General features: G+C 37.9%; 3 protein-coding genes across 3 annotated transcripts; 2 read left to right on the top strand and 1 right to left on the bottom strand.

Moving 5' to 3' along the window:
- Positions 1-514: 514 nt before the first annotated feature.
- zcchc9 (zinc finger, CCHC domain containing 9) lies at positions 515-8,530 on the bottom strand. Its single transcript, XM_052115578.1, has 6 exons — positions 8,455-8,530; positions 3,568-3,959; positions 3,322-3,472; positions 3,139-3,231; positions 2,818-2,886; positions 515-1,354 (listed from the first exon to the last, which is right to left on the bottom strand). Exons 2-6 carry the CDS (start codon positions 3,949-3,951, stop codon positions 1,242-1,244), a joined length of 810 nt encoding a protein of 269 aa, XP_051971538.1. The 5' UTR covers positions 3,952-3,959; positions 8,455-8,530; the 3' UTR covers positions 515-1,241.
- Positions 8,531-8,700: 170 nt separating this feature from the next.
- LOC127636240 (low choriolytic enzyme) lies at positions 8,701-13,564 on the top strand. Its single transcript, XM_052116687.1, has 10 exons — positions 8,701-8,785; positions 8,887-8,940; positions 9,033-9,095; positions 9,173-9,219; positions 11,307-11,388; positions 11,779-11,893; positions 12,159-12,331; positions 12,567-12,648; positions 12,759-12,880; positions 13,428-13,564. The coding sequence occupies exons 1-10, from the start codon at positions 8,746-8,748 to the stop codon at positions 13,478-13,480; spliced, it is 831 nt and encodes a 276-aa protein (XP_051972647.1). The 5' UTR covers positions 8,701-8,745; the 3' UTR covers positions 13,481-13,564.
- A 1,860-nt stretch (positions 13,565-15,424) lies between these two features.
- LOC127635766 (alpha-2B adrenergic receptor-like) lies at positions 15,425-16,816 on the top strand. Its single transcript, XM_052115989.1, has one exon. The coding sequence runs from the start codon at positions 15,425-15,427 to the stop codon at positions 16,814-16,816; it is 1,392 nt and encodes a 463-aa protein (XP_051971949.1).
- The last annotated feature ends 2,155 nt before the right edge of the window (positions 16,817-18,971 follow it).

The following is an 18,971-nucleotide window of genomic DNA, read 5'->3' as shown; positions in this document are numbered from 1 at the left end:
GAGTCGCTTTTACCATTTAAAATTAAAACACTCAAAACAACTCCGCAAACACCGACTCCCATGGAGCATTGGAAATGACATAATTGCTCCTTAAACTTATATATTTGTATACAGTATATGTGAATGTTTTTCCCAGAAACGTTTCGTTTTGGTTTTAGTTAGTTATAAATCAGTCACTATTAGTCAGTATATACTGTATATTTTACCATCGTTTTTGACTTTACCATGTCATTCGGAATAGTTCATGGGACGAGTAGTTCATTCACTTAAGATAGAAGTGTGTAACTTTTTCTGTATTAAAATTATTTCTCTTATCCAGCTTAATTTGCAGAGACATCGGCAAGTCAGACATTTTTTGTTTAATGTTCTGTAAAACTGTAAATTCTGTGACTCTGTTTGGTTTGAGTGACCTGACCATACCGACACAATAACATTGACTCAATTATGCCAATGATGCGAGTTGGGGACGGAACCTGTTTAAATGTTTATTTTTTGCAATTCCATTTGGTGGCACTAATCGCGCAAAAATTATACTTCAGATTTAAGTACACTTTAAAGTCCTTTTTAAAGTCCCCTAATTTTTAATATACATTAAAATCAAAGTTTGTAATTTTATTTTCAATCTCAGATCTGATTAGTTCATGGATTACAATTCTTTCTAGAAGAATCAACATACCCATGATGAAAATGAAAATACTTGCAAAACCAAGATGGCTAAAAAAGACGACGGTCACGGTTGCATTCTTTTGTGAATGTAGCTTCTGTATTATAGCACAGTTCATTATTTATAATTCTGTTTGCAGATTGATAGCATAAAAGTACATTACATTGCAGCCACCACATAAACCACTGCAAAAATCCTTCTTCAAGATTCTTTGTACATAACTATTCTGTAAATGTATGCTGCTTTTTTATTTACATTATGTTGTTGAGCTTGGAATTAAGAACATACAATTCATCATTCCAAGCAAGATTAAAGATTCAAAATTAAATCTCAAAACTAGATCTTGAGATTTCTTGATCTAGTTTGTGATGTTCACAAGTCTTTGGCACTTTAACAAGTAAATTGTCTCAAAGCAGGCACAGTCACTCTTGTTTGTGTCTAAAAAGTCCATGGCAGACTGTCTATCATTGATGGAGCGCAGAGGTTTGTAAATTGACGACAGCAGAAGCCAAACAGGGTTTCATGTCTTAATTGCAAATCAGTTTCGCTTCTATATTTTCCTGCAGACAGGTGCAGGTCAGAATACCACCACCTTGTCCTTCTTGGGTTGCACCTTCTTCACAGGAACATGGACCTCTTCATGATCAGCACTGATTCTATTGGACAGCCTACCAAGGGTAATGGAATTAGCTGCAAAAGAGTTGACAAAGAGAGCTTAATGTACATGTTTTCATCTCTAATTTACATAATATAAACATTATACTCAGTTATGGCACGTAATACTGTAAGGCAGAGGTTTTCAAACTTTTTAATGTTTTATGATCACTAAAGTATGTATATGTTGGCCCCTATTGGACAGCCACCATTCCCTGTCCTCACTTCCAGAGAACGTTCCGTGCACAGATTGGCTTCATCAGCCATCTGCGCACTCACAGACTTGCCTCACTCCCTCAACCCCTGGATGACTAAGCTGGTCCTCATCGATTACGATGGACAAAGACAAAATGTATATGAAAAACTGATTACGTAAATTACATTATTGCAATGTATTAGGTTTATAAAAACAATTTCTGTATGTAATGTAAAGAACAAAAATAAATGAAATCCAAAAAAGATATACATGTTGAATACTGGTGCATCACTATTATCTGGAAAATATTTCGTAAGAATGTGCACAGTTGACGTTTTTAACATTCGGTTAACCACGAGGTTTCATGAACGGTTAATCGATTTTTCTTCAAGAGTTGGGAAGCGAGATTAAAGAAAGGTTATTGCAATGGCCTAACCCTGGCCAAAAAATCCAAAAGCTTGTCTGTAACTCGGCCAGTTCAGGTCGGTTTGAAGACCTCCATTGCACGTGTAGAATAACCGAATAGCGATTTTGATATTCGAAGAGTGGTGCTTCAACTGGTTAACCGAATGTCGACTATCCGTGCACATCCAAGACATTTAGCCTAATTTGAAGTATGTTGAAAGCATATCTTTTTTTTTTTACCCAATAATTGATTAATGTTAAAAGTGCAAACCTGAAGAGAAACATTTCAATTGAAATGAAATAGCGTTTAAAGTTAAATTTGGTAAATATAGTTCCTTCATTTATTACATTTATGAACAATTTCTTTCTTTGAATTTTTCCACGGACCCCCCTAGCGGCCCCTAGTTTGAAAACCCCTGCAATAAGGCACAAATTCATAGGCTATGTTTGAAATGGACCACTAGCCTAATACTTACCAAATACTAAAAGTATATACTTTTACAGTGCACCATTTCAACCACAGTAAATAAAACAGAAAGAATTATGCATCGATCAACAGTAGTATGGAAAATTTCTGAGGTCACATGACCTAATCACTTTGCATATTTAATTTAGTGAGTGGCATCCAGATATCATCTTGGAAATGAATGGTTATTTTTTTTTTTAGGCTAAAATTTTTTAAAAAATAAATAAATAGCAGACTGATCAAATAATGAGTCAAGAAAAAGATTTTTAATATCACGGCTGCTACTACACATTTTTAGCAATGGCGCTGTCTTTGTTCTTAAACATTTTGCAAGAACATATAGATGCTAATTAATGACTTGATACATGTTTTGCTATTATCAACAACTTTATGAACTTTATAATGTGGTCACATTTAGTTTGAGATACTCACTTGTGGACTGATGTTCAGGACAATCTTTCTGAAAATGTTCCACTGAGCCACAAACCCGACAGCAACCTCCTACAGCAACAGAAATGTAACATAATCTGAACAATACATGCATGTTTGATTTTAATAATTCACAGATATCATCTGCCAGATGAAAATCACAAGTCTGATCGCTTAGACAAGTGACAACACAGCTCTGATTTGGGGTATCATTCACGACTGTATAGCACGAAACAAACACCACTATGTACAACTTAGGGTTTAGGGGTTTTCAAATGAATGAGTAATCATAATAATATAAATCTCATTGTAAGGCTCGCTCACCTGCAGCATACATTCCCTTTGGGTTATCAGGACAGGATTTGGACAGATGACCCGTCTGACCACAGATAAAACACTTGGCATATGGGTAATCACCTGGAAAACGGTAGTAGTAACATTAATGAGGAATGCGTGTATAATTTAGTTAGTCTCACTCGTTGGTTGCGGTTCAAGCATCTGTCTTACCCATAGCAGGATCCACTTTAGCGCGACACCTCTGGATCTCATGCTCGGTGGAACCGCATCGATAACAGATGCCACGACCCATTTCTTCATCATGATCTGCCTCCGGGCAGTCGGCGAGACCATGTCCAGGCTTCCTACAGTTGAAGCAGACCTAAATTGAAGAGTGATTAATGAAAGATTTAGCATTTATGAGATAATATATAAATTATACATCAATATCCCTGCTGCATATGTCCAGCTCCTCACCATGTTGTTCTTTTTAACATGTTGTCTCTTTAGCCGTCTGTCCTCACGTCGTTTGTCTTTCTTCAACGCCGTTGCTACTTCTTCCTGTAGATCCTGGTCTGTACTGGCCACTCCATGTCTCTTTTTCTGCAGTGTCTGACCGGTCTGCTTCAAATACTCCATAAACCCATTCACATCTTCACTGTTGTGCTCTCTTTTCTTATTTATGTAAGGTTTGCTTAAGCCTGGCCTCTCCTGAATGTGCCGTAGAGCCTTTGGGGTTCTTTGATCACCAGAGCTTGTTCTTGCTTTTTCAGCATTCCGGTTTGCCTTGAGCTGCTTCCACGGTGTGGCATCTGCCGGCTTGTGTTTGTGGATGTTGTTCGCACGGGCCCACCGAGTCATTTTGTGTTCTGTTAGATGGAGAGAGTGTTTAACCATTTAGCTTTATTGGAGGCAGAATTGTATCAAGTGCAACTGCTATTGCAGTTGACTTCATCAAGTAGCACAAAAGTTGCAGTATATGGAGATTTCCCCTTTCACCACTCCATTACAGAACAAGACACTCAACGCAAAGTTGCTCAATGAATACTATCTTTGTAAATGGACTACTTAAGTCACTTTGGATGGAAACCATAAGCTAAATGATTAATTTATGAGTATAGCAATCATCCTTTATGTGTATCATGGTATCCATTGTTCCAGCCAAAATACTGCAGTCACTAAACACAAATAAGAACAACAAAGCGTAAAAAGGCCTACCTTGTTTTTGGACATGTACAATGGTATTCTTTAAACTTTTAACACATGGGTGTTTCACCAAACATTATTGCATACCTCGGGTCTTTAGTGACCCAGCAGGTATATATCTATCATAAATGGATCTACAAAATGCCCAGATAGTGTAAAAATGTCAAAGCATTTTCAAGACAGTAGGAAAAAAATAAAATAGAAAATATTCTGATGTTTTATTTTTCATAGGGATATGACCATTTTTGGGTGATACCGATTTTTTGCCACACCTTAATTTGTCATCAGATCACTGTCTTGCTCAGAAATTATGTTTTGAAAATCTACAAAAAGGCCACAAAAGACCATATTGTCATTTCAATCTTAACTCAATCAATCGTGTAGCCTTAATGGATACCATTCTGATGTCTAAGAAATCAAAGTTTGCTGGTTTCAAAGTGTTTTGGATGGTTTTTACCTCATAATGAATGGGTAAGTGCCGCTTACCCAACTGTCACAACGTTTTTTCCTCAATGAGTACGAGCATGATAAAAAAAATATATTACATGTTCATTATTCATATACATGATCATATACATTCATATTCACATACATGATCATTATTTCTGGATTGAGCATTTGAATTCAGAGATTTTTTAAAGTGTGATGATAATTGATCATAAATAAACCATAGGTTCTTCTTATCAGTGTTTTCATGCTTTAAACAGATTTGCAGATGGTTTTAATTTGGTCAATTGTCGGATAAATATCAGTGGCCGATACATTGGTGCGTCCCTCATTTTCATATATCAAAGAGATAATGCAACAAATGATAGAACGGGATTCATTACCTCCATGCTGAAATTGAGACACAACTGGCTGTTAAATGCATCTAATTGAGCTACTCTTAGCACATAAGTTACATGTTACACATTTGTATTTTCAGGCACTTATTGAGTCTAAACTTTCAGAATTTCAGTAGTTCACCCAAATGTCAATAGCCATATGATACTGTCCATGTGTTGCACTTGCTATAGCTTATTTCCATGTTGTTTCAACTTTGTCAATTAGCACTGTCAAATTTAAATCAAAACAATCACTGAAACACCAGCGCTAGCTTGAGAAACAAATAACATGTACAGTGAGGAAAATAAGTATTTGAACACCCTGCTATTTTGCAAGTTCTCCCACTTAGAAATCATGGAGGGGTCTGAAATTGTCATCGTAGGTGCATGTCCACTGTGAGAGACATAATCTAAAAAAAAATCCAGAAATCACAATGTATGATTTTTTAACTATTTATTTGTATGATACAGCTGCAAATAAGTATTTGAACACCTGAGAAAATCAATGTTAATATTTGGTACAGTAGCCTTTGTTTGCAATTACAGAGGTCAAATGTTTCCTGTAGTTTTTCACCAGGTTTGCACACACTGCAGGAGGGATTTTGGCCCACTCCTCCACACAGATCTTCTCTAGAGAAACACGGAGTTTGAGCTCCCTCCAAAGATTCTCTATTGGGTTTAGGTCTGGAGACTGGCTAGGCCACGCCAGAACCTTGATATGCTTCTTACAGAGCCACTTCTTGGTTATCCTGGCTGTGTGCTTCGGGTCATTGTCATGTTAGAAGACCCAGCCTCGACCCATCTTCAATGCTCTAACTGAGGGAAGGAGGTTGTTCCCCAAAATCTCACAATACATGGCCCCGGTCATCCTCTCCTTAATACAGTGCAGTCGCCCTGTCCCATGTGCAGAAAAACACCCCCAAAGCATGATGCTACCACCCCTATGCTTCACAGTAGGGATGGTGTTCTTGGGATGTACTCATCATTCTTCTTCCTCCAAACACGGTTAGTGGAATTATGACCAAAAAGTTATATTTTGGTCTCATCTGACCACAAGACTTTCTCCCATGACTCCTCTGGATCATCCAAATGGTCATTGGCAAACTTAAGACGGGCCTTGACATGTGCTGGTTTAAGCAGGGGAACCTTCCGTGCCATGCATGATTTCAAACCGTGGCGTCTTAGTGTATTACCAACAGTAACCTTGGAAGCGGTGGTCCCAGCTCTTTTCAGGTCATTGACCAGCTCCTCCCGTGTAGTTCTGGGCTGATTTCTCACCTTTCTTAGGATCATTGAGACCCCACGAGGTGAGATCTTGCATGGACCCAGTCCGAGGGAGATTGACAGTCATGTTTAGCTTCTTCCATTTTCTAATGATTGCTCCAACAGTGGACCTTTTTTTCACCAAGCTGCTTGGCAATTTCCCCGTAGCCCTTTCCAGCCTTGTGGAGGTGTACAATTTTGTCTCTAGTGTCTATGGGCAGCTCTTTGGTTTTGGCCATGTTAGTAGTTGGATTCTTACTGATTGTATGGGGTGGACAGGTGTCTTTATGCAGCTAACGACCTCAAACAGGTGCATCTAATTTAGGATAATAAATGGAGTGGAGGTGGACATTTTAAAGGCAGACTAACAGGTCTTTGAGGGTCAGAATTCTAGCTGATAGACAGGTGTTCAAATACTTATTTTCAGCTGTATCATACAAATAAATAGTTACAAAATCATACATTGTGATTTCTGGATTTTTTTTTTTTAGATTATGTCTCTCACAGTGGACATGCACCTACGATGACAATTTCAGACCCCTCCATGATTTCCAAGTGGGAGAACTTGCAAAATAGCAGGGTGTTCAAATACTTATTTTCCTCACTGTATGTGTACATGAACATGGGATACTGATAATACACCATTGTTGCACAGATCAACATGATATAGTAGTCATGGTATAAAAGTCAGTTGTTTGAAAATGGCACTCATTTGGGGGCCTGGGTAGCTCAGCATGTAAAGACGCTGACTACCACACCTGGAGTCAAGTTCGAAACCAGGGCATGCTGAGTGAATCCAGTCAGTCTTACTAAGTAATCAATTGGCCCGGTTGCTAGGGTGGGTAGAGTCACGTTGGGTTAGCCTCCTCGTGGCCCCTATAATGTGGTTCTCACTCTCTGTGGGACACGTGGCGAGTTGATAAAATGTGCGGATTGACTGTCTCAGACTCGGAGGCAACTGGGATATGTCCACCGCCACCTACTTTGTCGCTGCATGTTGCCAGTGGCTGGTGGTTAGGTCACTAGTGGTTTGTATGTAGAGTCTAAACAGCACTGTTTCTTTACAATTAATATTATTATTAAAATATTAGGATCATGGGAGCTCTACCATCTTCTCTTGTATTGGCTGTCACTCCCAAAAGTCGGTCTTCATTTGCATAAAGTTAAACATTTCTCAACTTTGTTGCATCGCTGGACACCCCTACATCTGGTCGCCAACTGCTGGAAGTCACCAGCTCTCATTGAAAATGAACAAGATGAGGTTGTTTTGTCCCTCTGTGTCGCTGGTAGTGTGAACGCAGCATTGGAGCGCATTGGAAATTGGGCATTCCAAATTGGGGAGAAAATCCAAAAGAAAAATGGCACTCATTTGTCTTGTAAAAAAAAATCTAAGAAATAGATATCATGTGATAGGTAACTCAAATAGATATGAAATAATCATAAAAAAAAAATATGATTTATAGAATTGGAAATATACTTTGTGATACTATTTACATGTCTCGGGTCACTAAAGACCCTATACACTTTTGGTAATTAAACAATAAGAAGATCATGTTAATGAATCATGGTATTACTATATGAGATTCATACTGTACTACGGTCCCACCAGAGTGCTTTTTCAGGGTGCAATTATTGTTACTGATTTTGGATAAAACTGTGGCATCTGGTGTTAACAACTGCTGTCGTTAAAAAACCTTTAGATTAAAATTACAGAAATATTCTGAAAGCTTCTTATACTGTTTGAAGGGGATCCCGTATGAATTTATTATGCTTATACAGTAACAATAACTATAGTTACTATATTATTTTAGGCAGAAACGACATTGGAACTCAGGCACATTTTAGTAAGTGATATTTCAACTGCAGTAGTAAAAGCGTCATCTCCTCTAATATGTATGCCATAATGACTAATGTTCATCATGGAGAAGATTACTGTGATATCGCCGTGTTGTTTTTACCATAGAGAGAATAAAGATCCAGTTAAAATAACTAAAACAAAGATTTAACTTGCAGGTAGAAATCTATGTAGTTTGGCTAACTCGATCAATGTCAAATTAATGTACATACTTACTGCAAAAGACAGTCTGCAGATCTATGCTGTCATAAGAGAAAACTCCGTTCACGTGTGTATTTACAATGCGACACCAATAAAAACCTCCGGCGTGAAACTACAACCTCCCTCACTTTGGTTCCGCGTGCTGTGTTGAATGGGCTTCGTTGGCGTTCATTCATTGCACTAATTGAAATAAATTTAGAGCTCGAGGCGACTAATTACGTTAAGGAGTCGTTTCTCTTGCTAGCTCGCGTCCCATTTTGAGCAATTTTTCAAAAATCTTCAAGTTTAGGACTTTTATGAAACAAAATGCTCTGGTTATTTATAGTGGCTGCATGCATGTCTAAAGGTAGAGTAAACATTAAATTTGCCAGCAATTACGCAATAAAACAAAACTATTCATGTTCGTACATTTAATTTGACATTTCTAGTGTTTTGTGTGTTTGTCAGTGTGGGGAAACCCTGTGGATAATCATATGACCTCTGAAATCCAGAATGATGAAGGTAAAGCTGCCTTTTTTATTTTCATTATTTTACTAAAATAATAGTTTTAAATAAGTTATAATTTCCAATGACATGGTGTCTTTTATCATCAGGATATATTAATTTACAGGGGAGAACATATCCACATGTGTCAAGAAACAGTGAAACATTAATGGGTAAATTGTGTACATTTAACAAGGATATTCCTTTTTATGTCCTTCTGTTTAATATGTTTGTCATTGTCTTTCAACAGAACTTCAGGGAGATTACGCGGTTCAAGAGGGGGACCTCCTATTACCTGTAAATCCAAACAATGCTTTTTATATTCACAATTAGAGTCTTTCTGACTCTATAATTGAATAATATATTGAATCAGGGTTTAAAGGAATATTTCAGGTCCAATATATGTTAAATTCAATCGACAGCATTTGTAGCATAATGTTAATTTATCACTGAAAGTAGTTTCAACTTGTCCAACAATCGAGGTTACAGTGAGGCACTTACACTGGAAGTGAATGGGGCCAATTTCTGGAGGGTTGAAGGCAGATACGTGTAACTTAAATTTTTACAAGCACTTCAATTGCATTTTCTGTTAAGACTAGTGTATTATTTAAGCTGTAAAGTTGTTTAAATCATCAGTTTTATGATCGTTTTAGTTAATGACGTAATGTCGTCAATGACGTAATGTCGTCATGGCAATGAAATTTTTAAATTGGACAAATGTGTTCGTAACTTTAGGTTTGGATTAGTAAGTAATTTTATCATACCAGAACCCTTCTGATATGCATGTTGTTTATGTCTTGTGGCTATAATTTGAGAGTTTTAACGTTTATTGATTGGCTCCATTCACTTCCATTGTAAGTGCCATACTATAACTCAGACTTTTGCTTTTTTTGAAAGAAAAGATGGACGAGTCGAAGTTAATTTTTGTCATGCTCAACATTATGCCACAAATGCTGTTGATTTTAAATTTAACTGGTATTGAACCCAGAATATTCCCTTAATAAGAAGTTTAGAGACGTATTTCAGTGTAATTCGAGATCTATGAAAGCTAGACATGATTTGCACACTTGGGTCTACTGCTACAGTAATACACCTATTTATTTATCTCACATTTAAGTACGGTGTTACCTTAAATCACAGTGCACAACCAACCTATATTAATGGGATAGTCCACCAAAAATGTTCATTCTCTCATTTACTCAACATCATGATATCCCAGGTGTGTATGACTGACATTCTTCACCAGATCACATTTGAAGAAAAGTAGAAAAATATCTTTGCTCAGTAGGTTCTTAAAATGCAAGTGAATGTGGGGTGGCCTGGGTAGCTTGGTCATGCGCTAGGTCTCCATGGTAATGCTCAACAAGCCATGTGATAAGATGCACTGATTGACTGTCTCAGACGAGAAGGCAACTGAGATTGTCCTCCGCCACCTGGATTGAGGCGAGTTCATGAGGACCTAGAGTGCATTGGGAATTGGGCATACCAATTTGGGGGGGAATGCAAGTGAATGGAGATTTCTCTTTTGAAGCTCCAAAAATGTCATCGATACTGACTCGAGTGGTTAAATTAATGTCTTCTAATGCGACACGATCACTTTTGGTCCAAAAAAGATAAATATTTAAGTACTTTTTTTAAACTCGAAATCATGCTTCCGGTGAGCAGCAGTTTGCACGTGTGGCATAATCCCGTTGGCTTTTGAAACATGCGAAAACTGACAAGTGCATCACAGTTGGAAGAGCAGCGCTGTACAGAAGCTTGGTTGGTTTTGGTTTAGATCTGTATTGATCGGTTTCTTTACTCACAATGGTACATTTGTGTGCTCATTCTGGATGTCTCAACCAAGTGGAGAACGTGAGATTACGTCCGTTTCATGGCAATGGAGTGCGTCACATGATGGTCTGCTTGGACTCCAACCTCTCATGAAACCTAACGGAAGCGATAAATTATAGTTAAAAAGTACTTGGAATGAGAAAAAAAAATTCTCACCAAAAGTGATAGTTTCGCTTTAGAACACTAATTTAAATGCTGTAGTCAGTATTTGTACTGTTTATGCTGACCCCCTTTTTTTTTTTTTTTTTTTTTTTTTTTGGGAGCTTCTTTTGGAGAAATCTCTCTTCGCATGCATTTTAAGGACCTACTGAGCTAAGATATTATTCTTCAAATGTGTTTCTGGTTAAAGTCATACACACCTGGGATATCATCAGTGTGAGTAAATGATCACAGAATTTTAATTTTGGGGTGAACTAACCCTTTAAATAACTTTAATTTAATGTATAGGTGCAATGTGCCAGACTTGCCTTACTCGTCTGCTTATGCTTTTAGTTATTTGCATTAAAGAATAAATTCTGTTTACTTTGGGGGAAATAATGCATTTTCTCTAGAGTGACAGGAATGCAGTGAGTTCTCTGTGGCCTGAGGTGGATGGAAATGTGTCCATACCATTTAAAATTAACGCTGAGCTTGGTGAGTTGTCTGCATGTTTTCCTTTTGCGTTTTATTTATTTTTTACACTGTTGTGGATTTAGCTTTTTAAGTGCAGCTTCACCTAATAGACATAAAGAAACATACCCCATGAAATTAAAATGTTCGTTTTGTGGCTTTTAGTTCATTTTTATTTGTTTTATAAACTATGCTTTTGTAATAAGCTGACTCCATTAACCTAAAGCAGATATATATACATGTTTAAAATTGCTCATGGAAAATGGATTAAAAATATGAACGCCTCATCCTGCACTGCACAGATTTTTGGCCAATCAAAAGCCAAGATAAGGATTTGACAACTAATGAGATTTCTTTTTTTCTTCTTCTTCTTGTGTATGTTTATTGCATTTGTATGTGGTTTGTTGCCTTCAGCGGACCGGACTGTTGACATCCTAAAGGCCTTAAAAATGATCAGTAATAAGACCTGCATAAGGTTCCATCAGCATACTAATGAAACCGACTACTTGCTATTTTCTTACAGTGATGGGTGAGTCACGGACTTTAGCACTGTGATTTATTACAATGAAAGAAAATTGCACATTACAGGGACAATCAGTACAGCTTTTGCTAACACTGTCAGATAACAGTCACGCCATACACTACATGGCCAAAATTATGTGGAAGCCCTCTTCTATTTTTAGGCAGGGTTTACCAACTTTCTGTGAATGCCAAAGGGATTTAACATTAATTGGAAAGTGTTCTGCAAGTGCATACTTGTTTGTAAACTGCTAATTTCTTTTTCTTTTCTAAAGGTGTGCCTCTTATGTCGGATGCATGGGGGGTGAACAGCCTGTTCTGGTTGGACCGCCGTGTGGGGCTGGGAACATCGGCCATGAGATCCTTCATTCTCTCGGCTTGCACCATGAACATTCTCGCCATGACCGTGGAGATCATATCACTATTCTGTATGAAAACATTAGCCCTGGTATGCATAATATTAAATGCATTAACCATTTCAGTCTTCTCAAACAATCTTAAAGGTATGCTAAAGTGATTTTCATATTCATAATTTGGGCTCAAAATTCTAAAGGGTTCAAAGAACAATCCTCTTAAAGGGATAGGATAATATTGTAGCATTTTACTCCCAAAATATAGAACGGGCTGTATATTGTGTATTTCGTGCAATGCTTATTTACAGGACTAACCGCTTTGTTTAACAGGGAAAGCGAGTAATTTTGCTGAGAAAGATGGAGACACGCTCGGTCTTCAGTATGACCTTGGATCTCTCTTGCATTATGGAGCGTAAGGTTTTTAATCAAACAGAAATGGATGCTTGGTTGAAAAAATCTATTCAAACTTCCATGTGTGATATGCATTTGGCTGGCCAAACGATGTATTATTTTTTTATATAGCTATTATTTCTCCTCCAATGGAAAACCCACAATTGTGTCCAAAAGCAGCAAGGTACAGATCGGCCAGAGAACTCGCATGAGTGACCTTGATGTAAAGAAGATCAGGAAGCTGTATCACTGTGGTATGTTATATTGTTTGCTTTTGACATGGCAAACCAAGACCATTAAAGGGATTCCTCCTACAATGGAAGTGAATAGTGACTGAAGCTAACATTCAATGTTGCCAACGATTTGGTTCGTCCATGATTTTGAGCGAAATTAAACTGTTTATTTGTAGTTGAACTATGGCCATAAGAGACTTGGGACTATGTTCAGAAAATCATACTAGCATACTAAATTTGCTGTACTATTTCTGGACTATGTTGTATGTGTACTGTGCATTGTATGCTAATTTCTGTTCACATGGAATATCTAGATGGCTATTGCAATTGGCAAAAGAGTGAAGAAATTATTAAATATAATAGAAAAGCCATTATTAGCCTGTCAAACACAATTATGACCTGCTAGCGTTCTGACATCTGCTGACAATTCTGACTCGAGACGAGCTTCTTCAAACTTGATCATTTGTATCCATTTTATTTTTGCCTCACTGTTGTCCATTGACATTTAAAAATCAACCATGTAGATACTGTTCCTGAATTAATCTACTTTCTCCATTACTCCCCCCAGACAAGAGAGAGAAAAAGGGTAAACGTGGTGGTGATTCATCTAACCTTCCATGAAACCACTTCTCTGGCACATTAAGGGCTGAATTGATTCTCCAATGATGGGAATTTTTAATTGAGAAGGAAAAATAAAGGTCTGAAAATTAAACTTGCAATATTGTTGGCATAAATTCACAATGACCAATAAACAATGTGATTTCGGAATGAATTCATCCAGGACCATGATTCTTGTTCTTTTATTGGCTAGTTCAGCTTTTGTCCAGTGGGTGGCAGTCATTGTGCAGTTTTGTTTTTGATTATTTGAATCACAAATTAGGAAGCCCTTGAGTGTTATATAGAAAATGAGGCAATAAATGCATGTTTACTTTATAGTATATTTTAGGTTACTAAAAGTAATTTTGGTGGCTTGCCACTTAAATGGATAAACATTGTAGAGGTGCCAATGCTTGGTTTTCTTTCCGATAATATTAGTTAAACAATGTTTATGCTTTGAAAACATATTAGCCACAGAAACCTCCACAGATAAGTTTTTATAAATAAAAAAAGACATAAGTTGATCTGCAATACAATCAGCTTTCAGTCTATTATGGAGAGTGGGGGAAGTTGCTGAAATAAATGCATACAGTGTTACATGGTATTCCATTAAAGTTTCTAAAATCTTGAAGCTCCAGTTTAAACCGCTCAGTGACCACTTTCAATTGTGACTAATATTTAACAGGATTATAAATGGAATCATTACATGTTGTATTCAAAACAACAAAATGTTTACACGAATTAGAATGTTTTGAGAAACCGATCAAATATGTTGGGTCACACAGGGACTTTTGAAAATGCCCAATTAGTGTTTTATCACGATTTTTACAGTAGCTAATACATGTATTGATTTGTTAAACATATAATTTTTAACTCTAAGGTAAATCATGCTTTTTACTTAATTTTTTTTTTTCTCTCTCTGTAGCGTTTTTACCGTTTTGGGCATCTTACATGTGGGTGTCTCACAAGTGACGTACTGCTTGACGTCATAGAGGGGGACACACGGAGAGATGCATTGATTTAGACCAGAGTTAATACAGCTGAGTGATGCGCAAAGTTGCAAGATCTCCGATGAAACTACTGAATAAAATCAGAGCATGATTGTAAGGACTGATAATCATGTACGAATTTTAAGTTTCTACCCTTCCAACGGTGAGGCCGAAGAAATGTATTGGAAGTAGACTTTGGAGAACTGGACCCTTTTTCTTCAGAAATTGTTTGCTTTATCTGTGGTTTCTCTGTGTAACATTTTATCTGAGATCACTGACTAATTTCTGCTTACTACGGAAATCACTTAATACGGAAATAACTGGTGCGCGTCTGGAACTGACGCATCTTGAGCATTTTGTTGATCGCTTTTCAGAGCTGTTTGGACACCAAAGATGAAACTCTTATGTTTCTTATGCATTTATTACATTTCTATTTTTATTCTCAAGCTTTTACCGAGATAAATATATATATATACATTTGACGCGTCGGTGTCGTTGCGCATCTCCGCATCTCCAAGCGCGTATTTGTTCGACCACAAAAAGCGCGCACCGCTTCAACTGAGGACAAGAATCGAATCCAATGTAGAACAGTGCGCTTTCTTATTTACAGGCTGTGAGTACAACCCCTTTGTCTTGTACTGATATTTAGTTAATAATGACAGATTCTGCAATTATGCTTATTTAGTTTAACTTCAGTACGCAGTGGTGAAATAGTTTTGCATTAGTTTTTTTTTTTTTTTTTGGCAAGACGCACGATTTTTATGCTAACGAAATATCTGGATTTCAAGTAATGGCTTTATTATGAGGTTTGCCAAGGGCCATTGCCATTTTTTGCCATAAAGAGCCCATTTTCACATTCTACTGAATATCTAAAAGGAAAGATGTTTTTGGAAGGATTGAGCTAGCGGACATTGAGATACAAGCCTACATCAAAACATCTGTATTTCTCTGTTTATATTAGAATTGCTCAGATATGACCATGATTTCGTCTCCAGAGAGTTGGATAACTCTCAGTGTTGGCATTCAAATGTGCAACCACACCATCCCAGAATGTCCTCCTTACTCCCCCGAAGCCACCGCTGCATTTGCCACAGCCATGACACTTATAATGCTCGTCACCATCTTCGGGAACGTTCTGGTGATCATCGCCGTCTTGACGTGCCGTCCTCTGAGAGGACCTCAGAACCTCTTCCTGGTCTCCCTGGCTGCAGCTGATATCCTGGTGGCCACCCTCATCATTCCGTTTTCCCTGGCCAATGAGCTGATGGGCTACTGGTATTTTGAATCGGTTTGGTGTGAGATCATTTTGGCTTTGGACGTGCTATTCTGTACGTCGTCCATCATGCACCTGTGCGCCATCAGCTTGGACCGTTACCTGTCCATCTCGCGACCGGTGCTGTATGCCAGCCAGCGCACCCCTCGCCGGATCAAAGGAGCCATCATGGTGGTGTGGCTCATCGCCGCAGTCATATCTTTCCCCCCGTTGGTGTCGATGAAAAAGACCCGGGCGTCAAATGAAGGCAACTATCCAGAGTGCAAACTCAATAAAGAGGTATGGTACATCCTCTACTCCTCCATTGGGTCGTTCTTCGCCCCATGCCTCATCATGATCCTGGTGTACGTTCGAATCTATCAGATTGCCAAAAAGCATACCCGATGTCCTCCAGGGGAGTCCAGGAAGGATGTCGTAAGTGCCATCCCACTGGGCATCCAAGGAGAGTTGCTGCAGAACGGCAAAGAGCAAGGAAGTGTGGCCCAAGCGAATGCTCCGAATCTGGCTGTCCGATCCTCTACCCCGCTGACCTCCAAAAGCGAAACTTCCACAAGTCAGCCTCCAGTTGAGAGTCGGCAACAGATAAAACACTCACATAGACAGAAAGACAACAAAAACGAGGATAGTTCAAGCTCTGGCTCAGATTTAGACATGGTGGGGGTGCAAAATGCCAATGGGACATCCTCCAATGTGGGCGCGCTTGAGCCAGGACACCAAGCTTCCTCACCGATTCAAACGGACAAGGACATTATTGCAACCCCAAAGGGCAGCCAATTGGCCTCTTCTAACATAAAACCAGCAGGAACTCCAAATGCCAGGAGAAAGGCCATGATTGTTCGGGAGAAGCGTCTCACCTTTGTTCTTGCTGTTGTCATCGGAGGATTTGTCGTCTGCTGGTTTCCGTTCTTCTTCAGCTACAGTTTGCAGGCCATATGTCCAAAAGCTTGTGAACTGCCTGAACCACTTTTCAAATTCTTCTTCTGGATTGGCTACTGCAACAGTGCTTTAAATCCACTCATCTATACCGTCTTTAACAGGGACTTCCGGAAAGCTTTCAAAAAGATTTTGTGTAAAAGATGTAAAGATTGTGCTTTGTAAAAGTTGTTTTATACAGTGCACAGGAACGTTGATTCAGTACAGGATAAATCACATATCCGACTCTTATTTCACCTCAAAATCAAAAGTGAAAAGAATATTCCAGAAGAATTGTGCATTGACATTTTTACGACTAACCAATTGTCCCTCCAAATTACATAATGCATCCAGATGTTTTACTTTTGAGTTCTTTATGATACTATTTTAGAAATCATAAAGTATACATTAAAGGAAGGAAAACAAATACTACCATGATTGACATTTTAAATAATATACCATTATCTGTTTGGCATTGCAGTAAATTAAATACATTTAATTGAATAATCCTCCCACCCCGTGCAGAAGATTGAGGAATTTTAGGATGCACATATAAATCTAATAATGATCTAAAAAAAAGAAAAAAGGTGATAAAGACAAAAATAAGGTTCAAAATGCACCAAGCATCTTAAAGAAATGAGGTCGAAAAGCTGTATGCTCGGCACACTCACACCTTTCCCCTCCTACATGTCCTTCTCTTATTTAGGTACCACCCTGTCGATAAGTCATCAATGCATAAATCCCTAAACAAAACCATACTAGATCACAATTTCGTAATGAAAACCAACATTTAGTTAAACAACAAACAAAACATTTATACATTTAAACTGGAATGGCTCCAACAATCCCTGCAAAAAAATTTTTTTATGATCCTATAAAAAAGGAGATATGTAGCAGAATGTCCAAGCTGCTCTTTTTCACACAACAAAGGTGGACATGGACCTAGGACAGCCTTCCAATCTAATGAAAAGAGCATTTTAGACATTTTTCTAGATAACTCACAGTAAGTCATGTGTATTTGGAATGACATGAAGGTGAGTAAATGATGACAGAGCTATACCCTTAAGCAAAGTATGAAGTGATATTTAGATTTTGATGTGAAATATGACCAGGACATGTTACCTTGATTTCTGAAATTCACAAGTAATATGTTCTCATTCTTTTTAGTATTCCCAATGACTTGCAATGTATCCAGATTGGGAATAACTGCTAATATTACTCTCTGAGCATGTTCTCTGACCTCTTTCTATACAAATTATGCATGCTTAACTGATCAGACGAGTATCAATAAAGGAGATCAACTTGGATTCCATTTTCATTTTGCATTTATCAGCACAGCACACGATTGTTCTACTGTCTCTCTGGAGATGGCCTGGCCTTCAGTATGTTTGTTGTGCTGACCAACCAGTGTACTTTCAAAGACAATGCAGCTCTTTTCAAATCTGGCTGTGCATTGTGAGATCCCATAGCTGGAGCTGAGAAGATCTCAGAGAGATTCACCTCCCTGGCAAAGTGCTGCAAGCTCTTAAAGCCCAAGAGGGGCTTTCCATCTCTGGGGAGCGAGACAAACGGAGAGACGTAGAGAAAGATATACAACTCTATTAAAGGAACGGTTCATCAGGAAATGAAAATGTTGTCATCATTTACTCACCCTCAAGAGTTAAGAACCCACAATACTTTCTTCAGTGGAACTCAAAAGGAAGTTTTGATGAATCTGCTGGTCACTCTTTTCCATGCAATTACAATGAATGAGAACTGGAGCTTTTAAGCTGCAAAACAGATTCAGAAGTATCATGAAAGTATTCCATTAAAGTTGTGCACCATATTCAAAGACTTCTAAAGCTGTTTGATTGTTTACTGAATGTCAGTCGTCATTCACTGAAACTCTTGACTGACATCTGATCTTGAGAGAAGTACTGCAGCAATGTCTAATTCATGAATGAATTGTTTTTTAAGTCAAATCTTTTCAATTTATCTGTTGATCTGGTTCACAAAAAGAGTCTGAATGATTCATTAACTAATAGCACATTGTTACATCAATTATGAACTTGCTAAAGCCTTTTCAGATGAACTATTCTTGTGAAATTTAATCTGAACATCCTCTGCTTAAAATAAAAAAAGCATGGCATTGACTTCTGTTTCTTCATCTGACAGTTTTGGATCTTTTTCATATCGAAGATTTAATTAATGAATAACAGATTTCCTGAAATCCATTCTCAAGATAGAGGTCTGCTCAGACTCTCTATTATTGTTTAATTTGATGGATTCTGACATTGGAAAAGGACTGAAAATGATGGTTGGTGTATCAGAGCCTCTCCCAGTGTCTTTGTGTGTGTATATA

The sequence above is a fragment of the Xyrauchen texanus genome, chromosome 43, assembly GCF_025860055.1.
Source record: "Xyrauchen texanus isolate HMW12.3.18 chromosome 43, RBS_HiC_50CHRs, whole genome shotgun sequence".
In the NCBI taxonomy this organism is placed as follows: Eukaryota; Metazoa; Chordata; class Actinopteri; order Cypriniformes; family Catostomidae; genus Xyrauchen; species Xyrauchen texanus.
The sequence above is the reverse complement of the archived record's forward strand: the minus strand, read 5'-3'. Positions and strand labels throughout refer to the sequence as shown.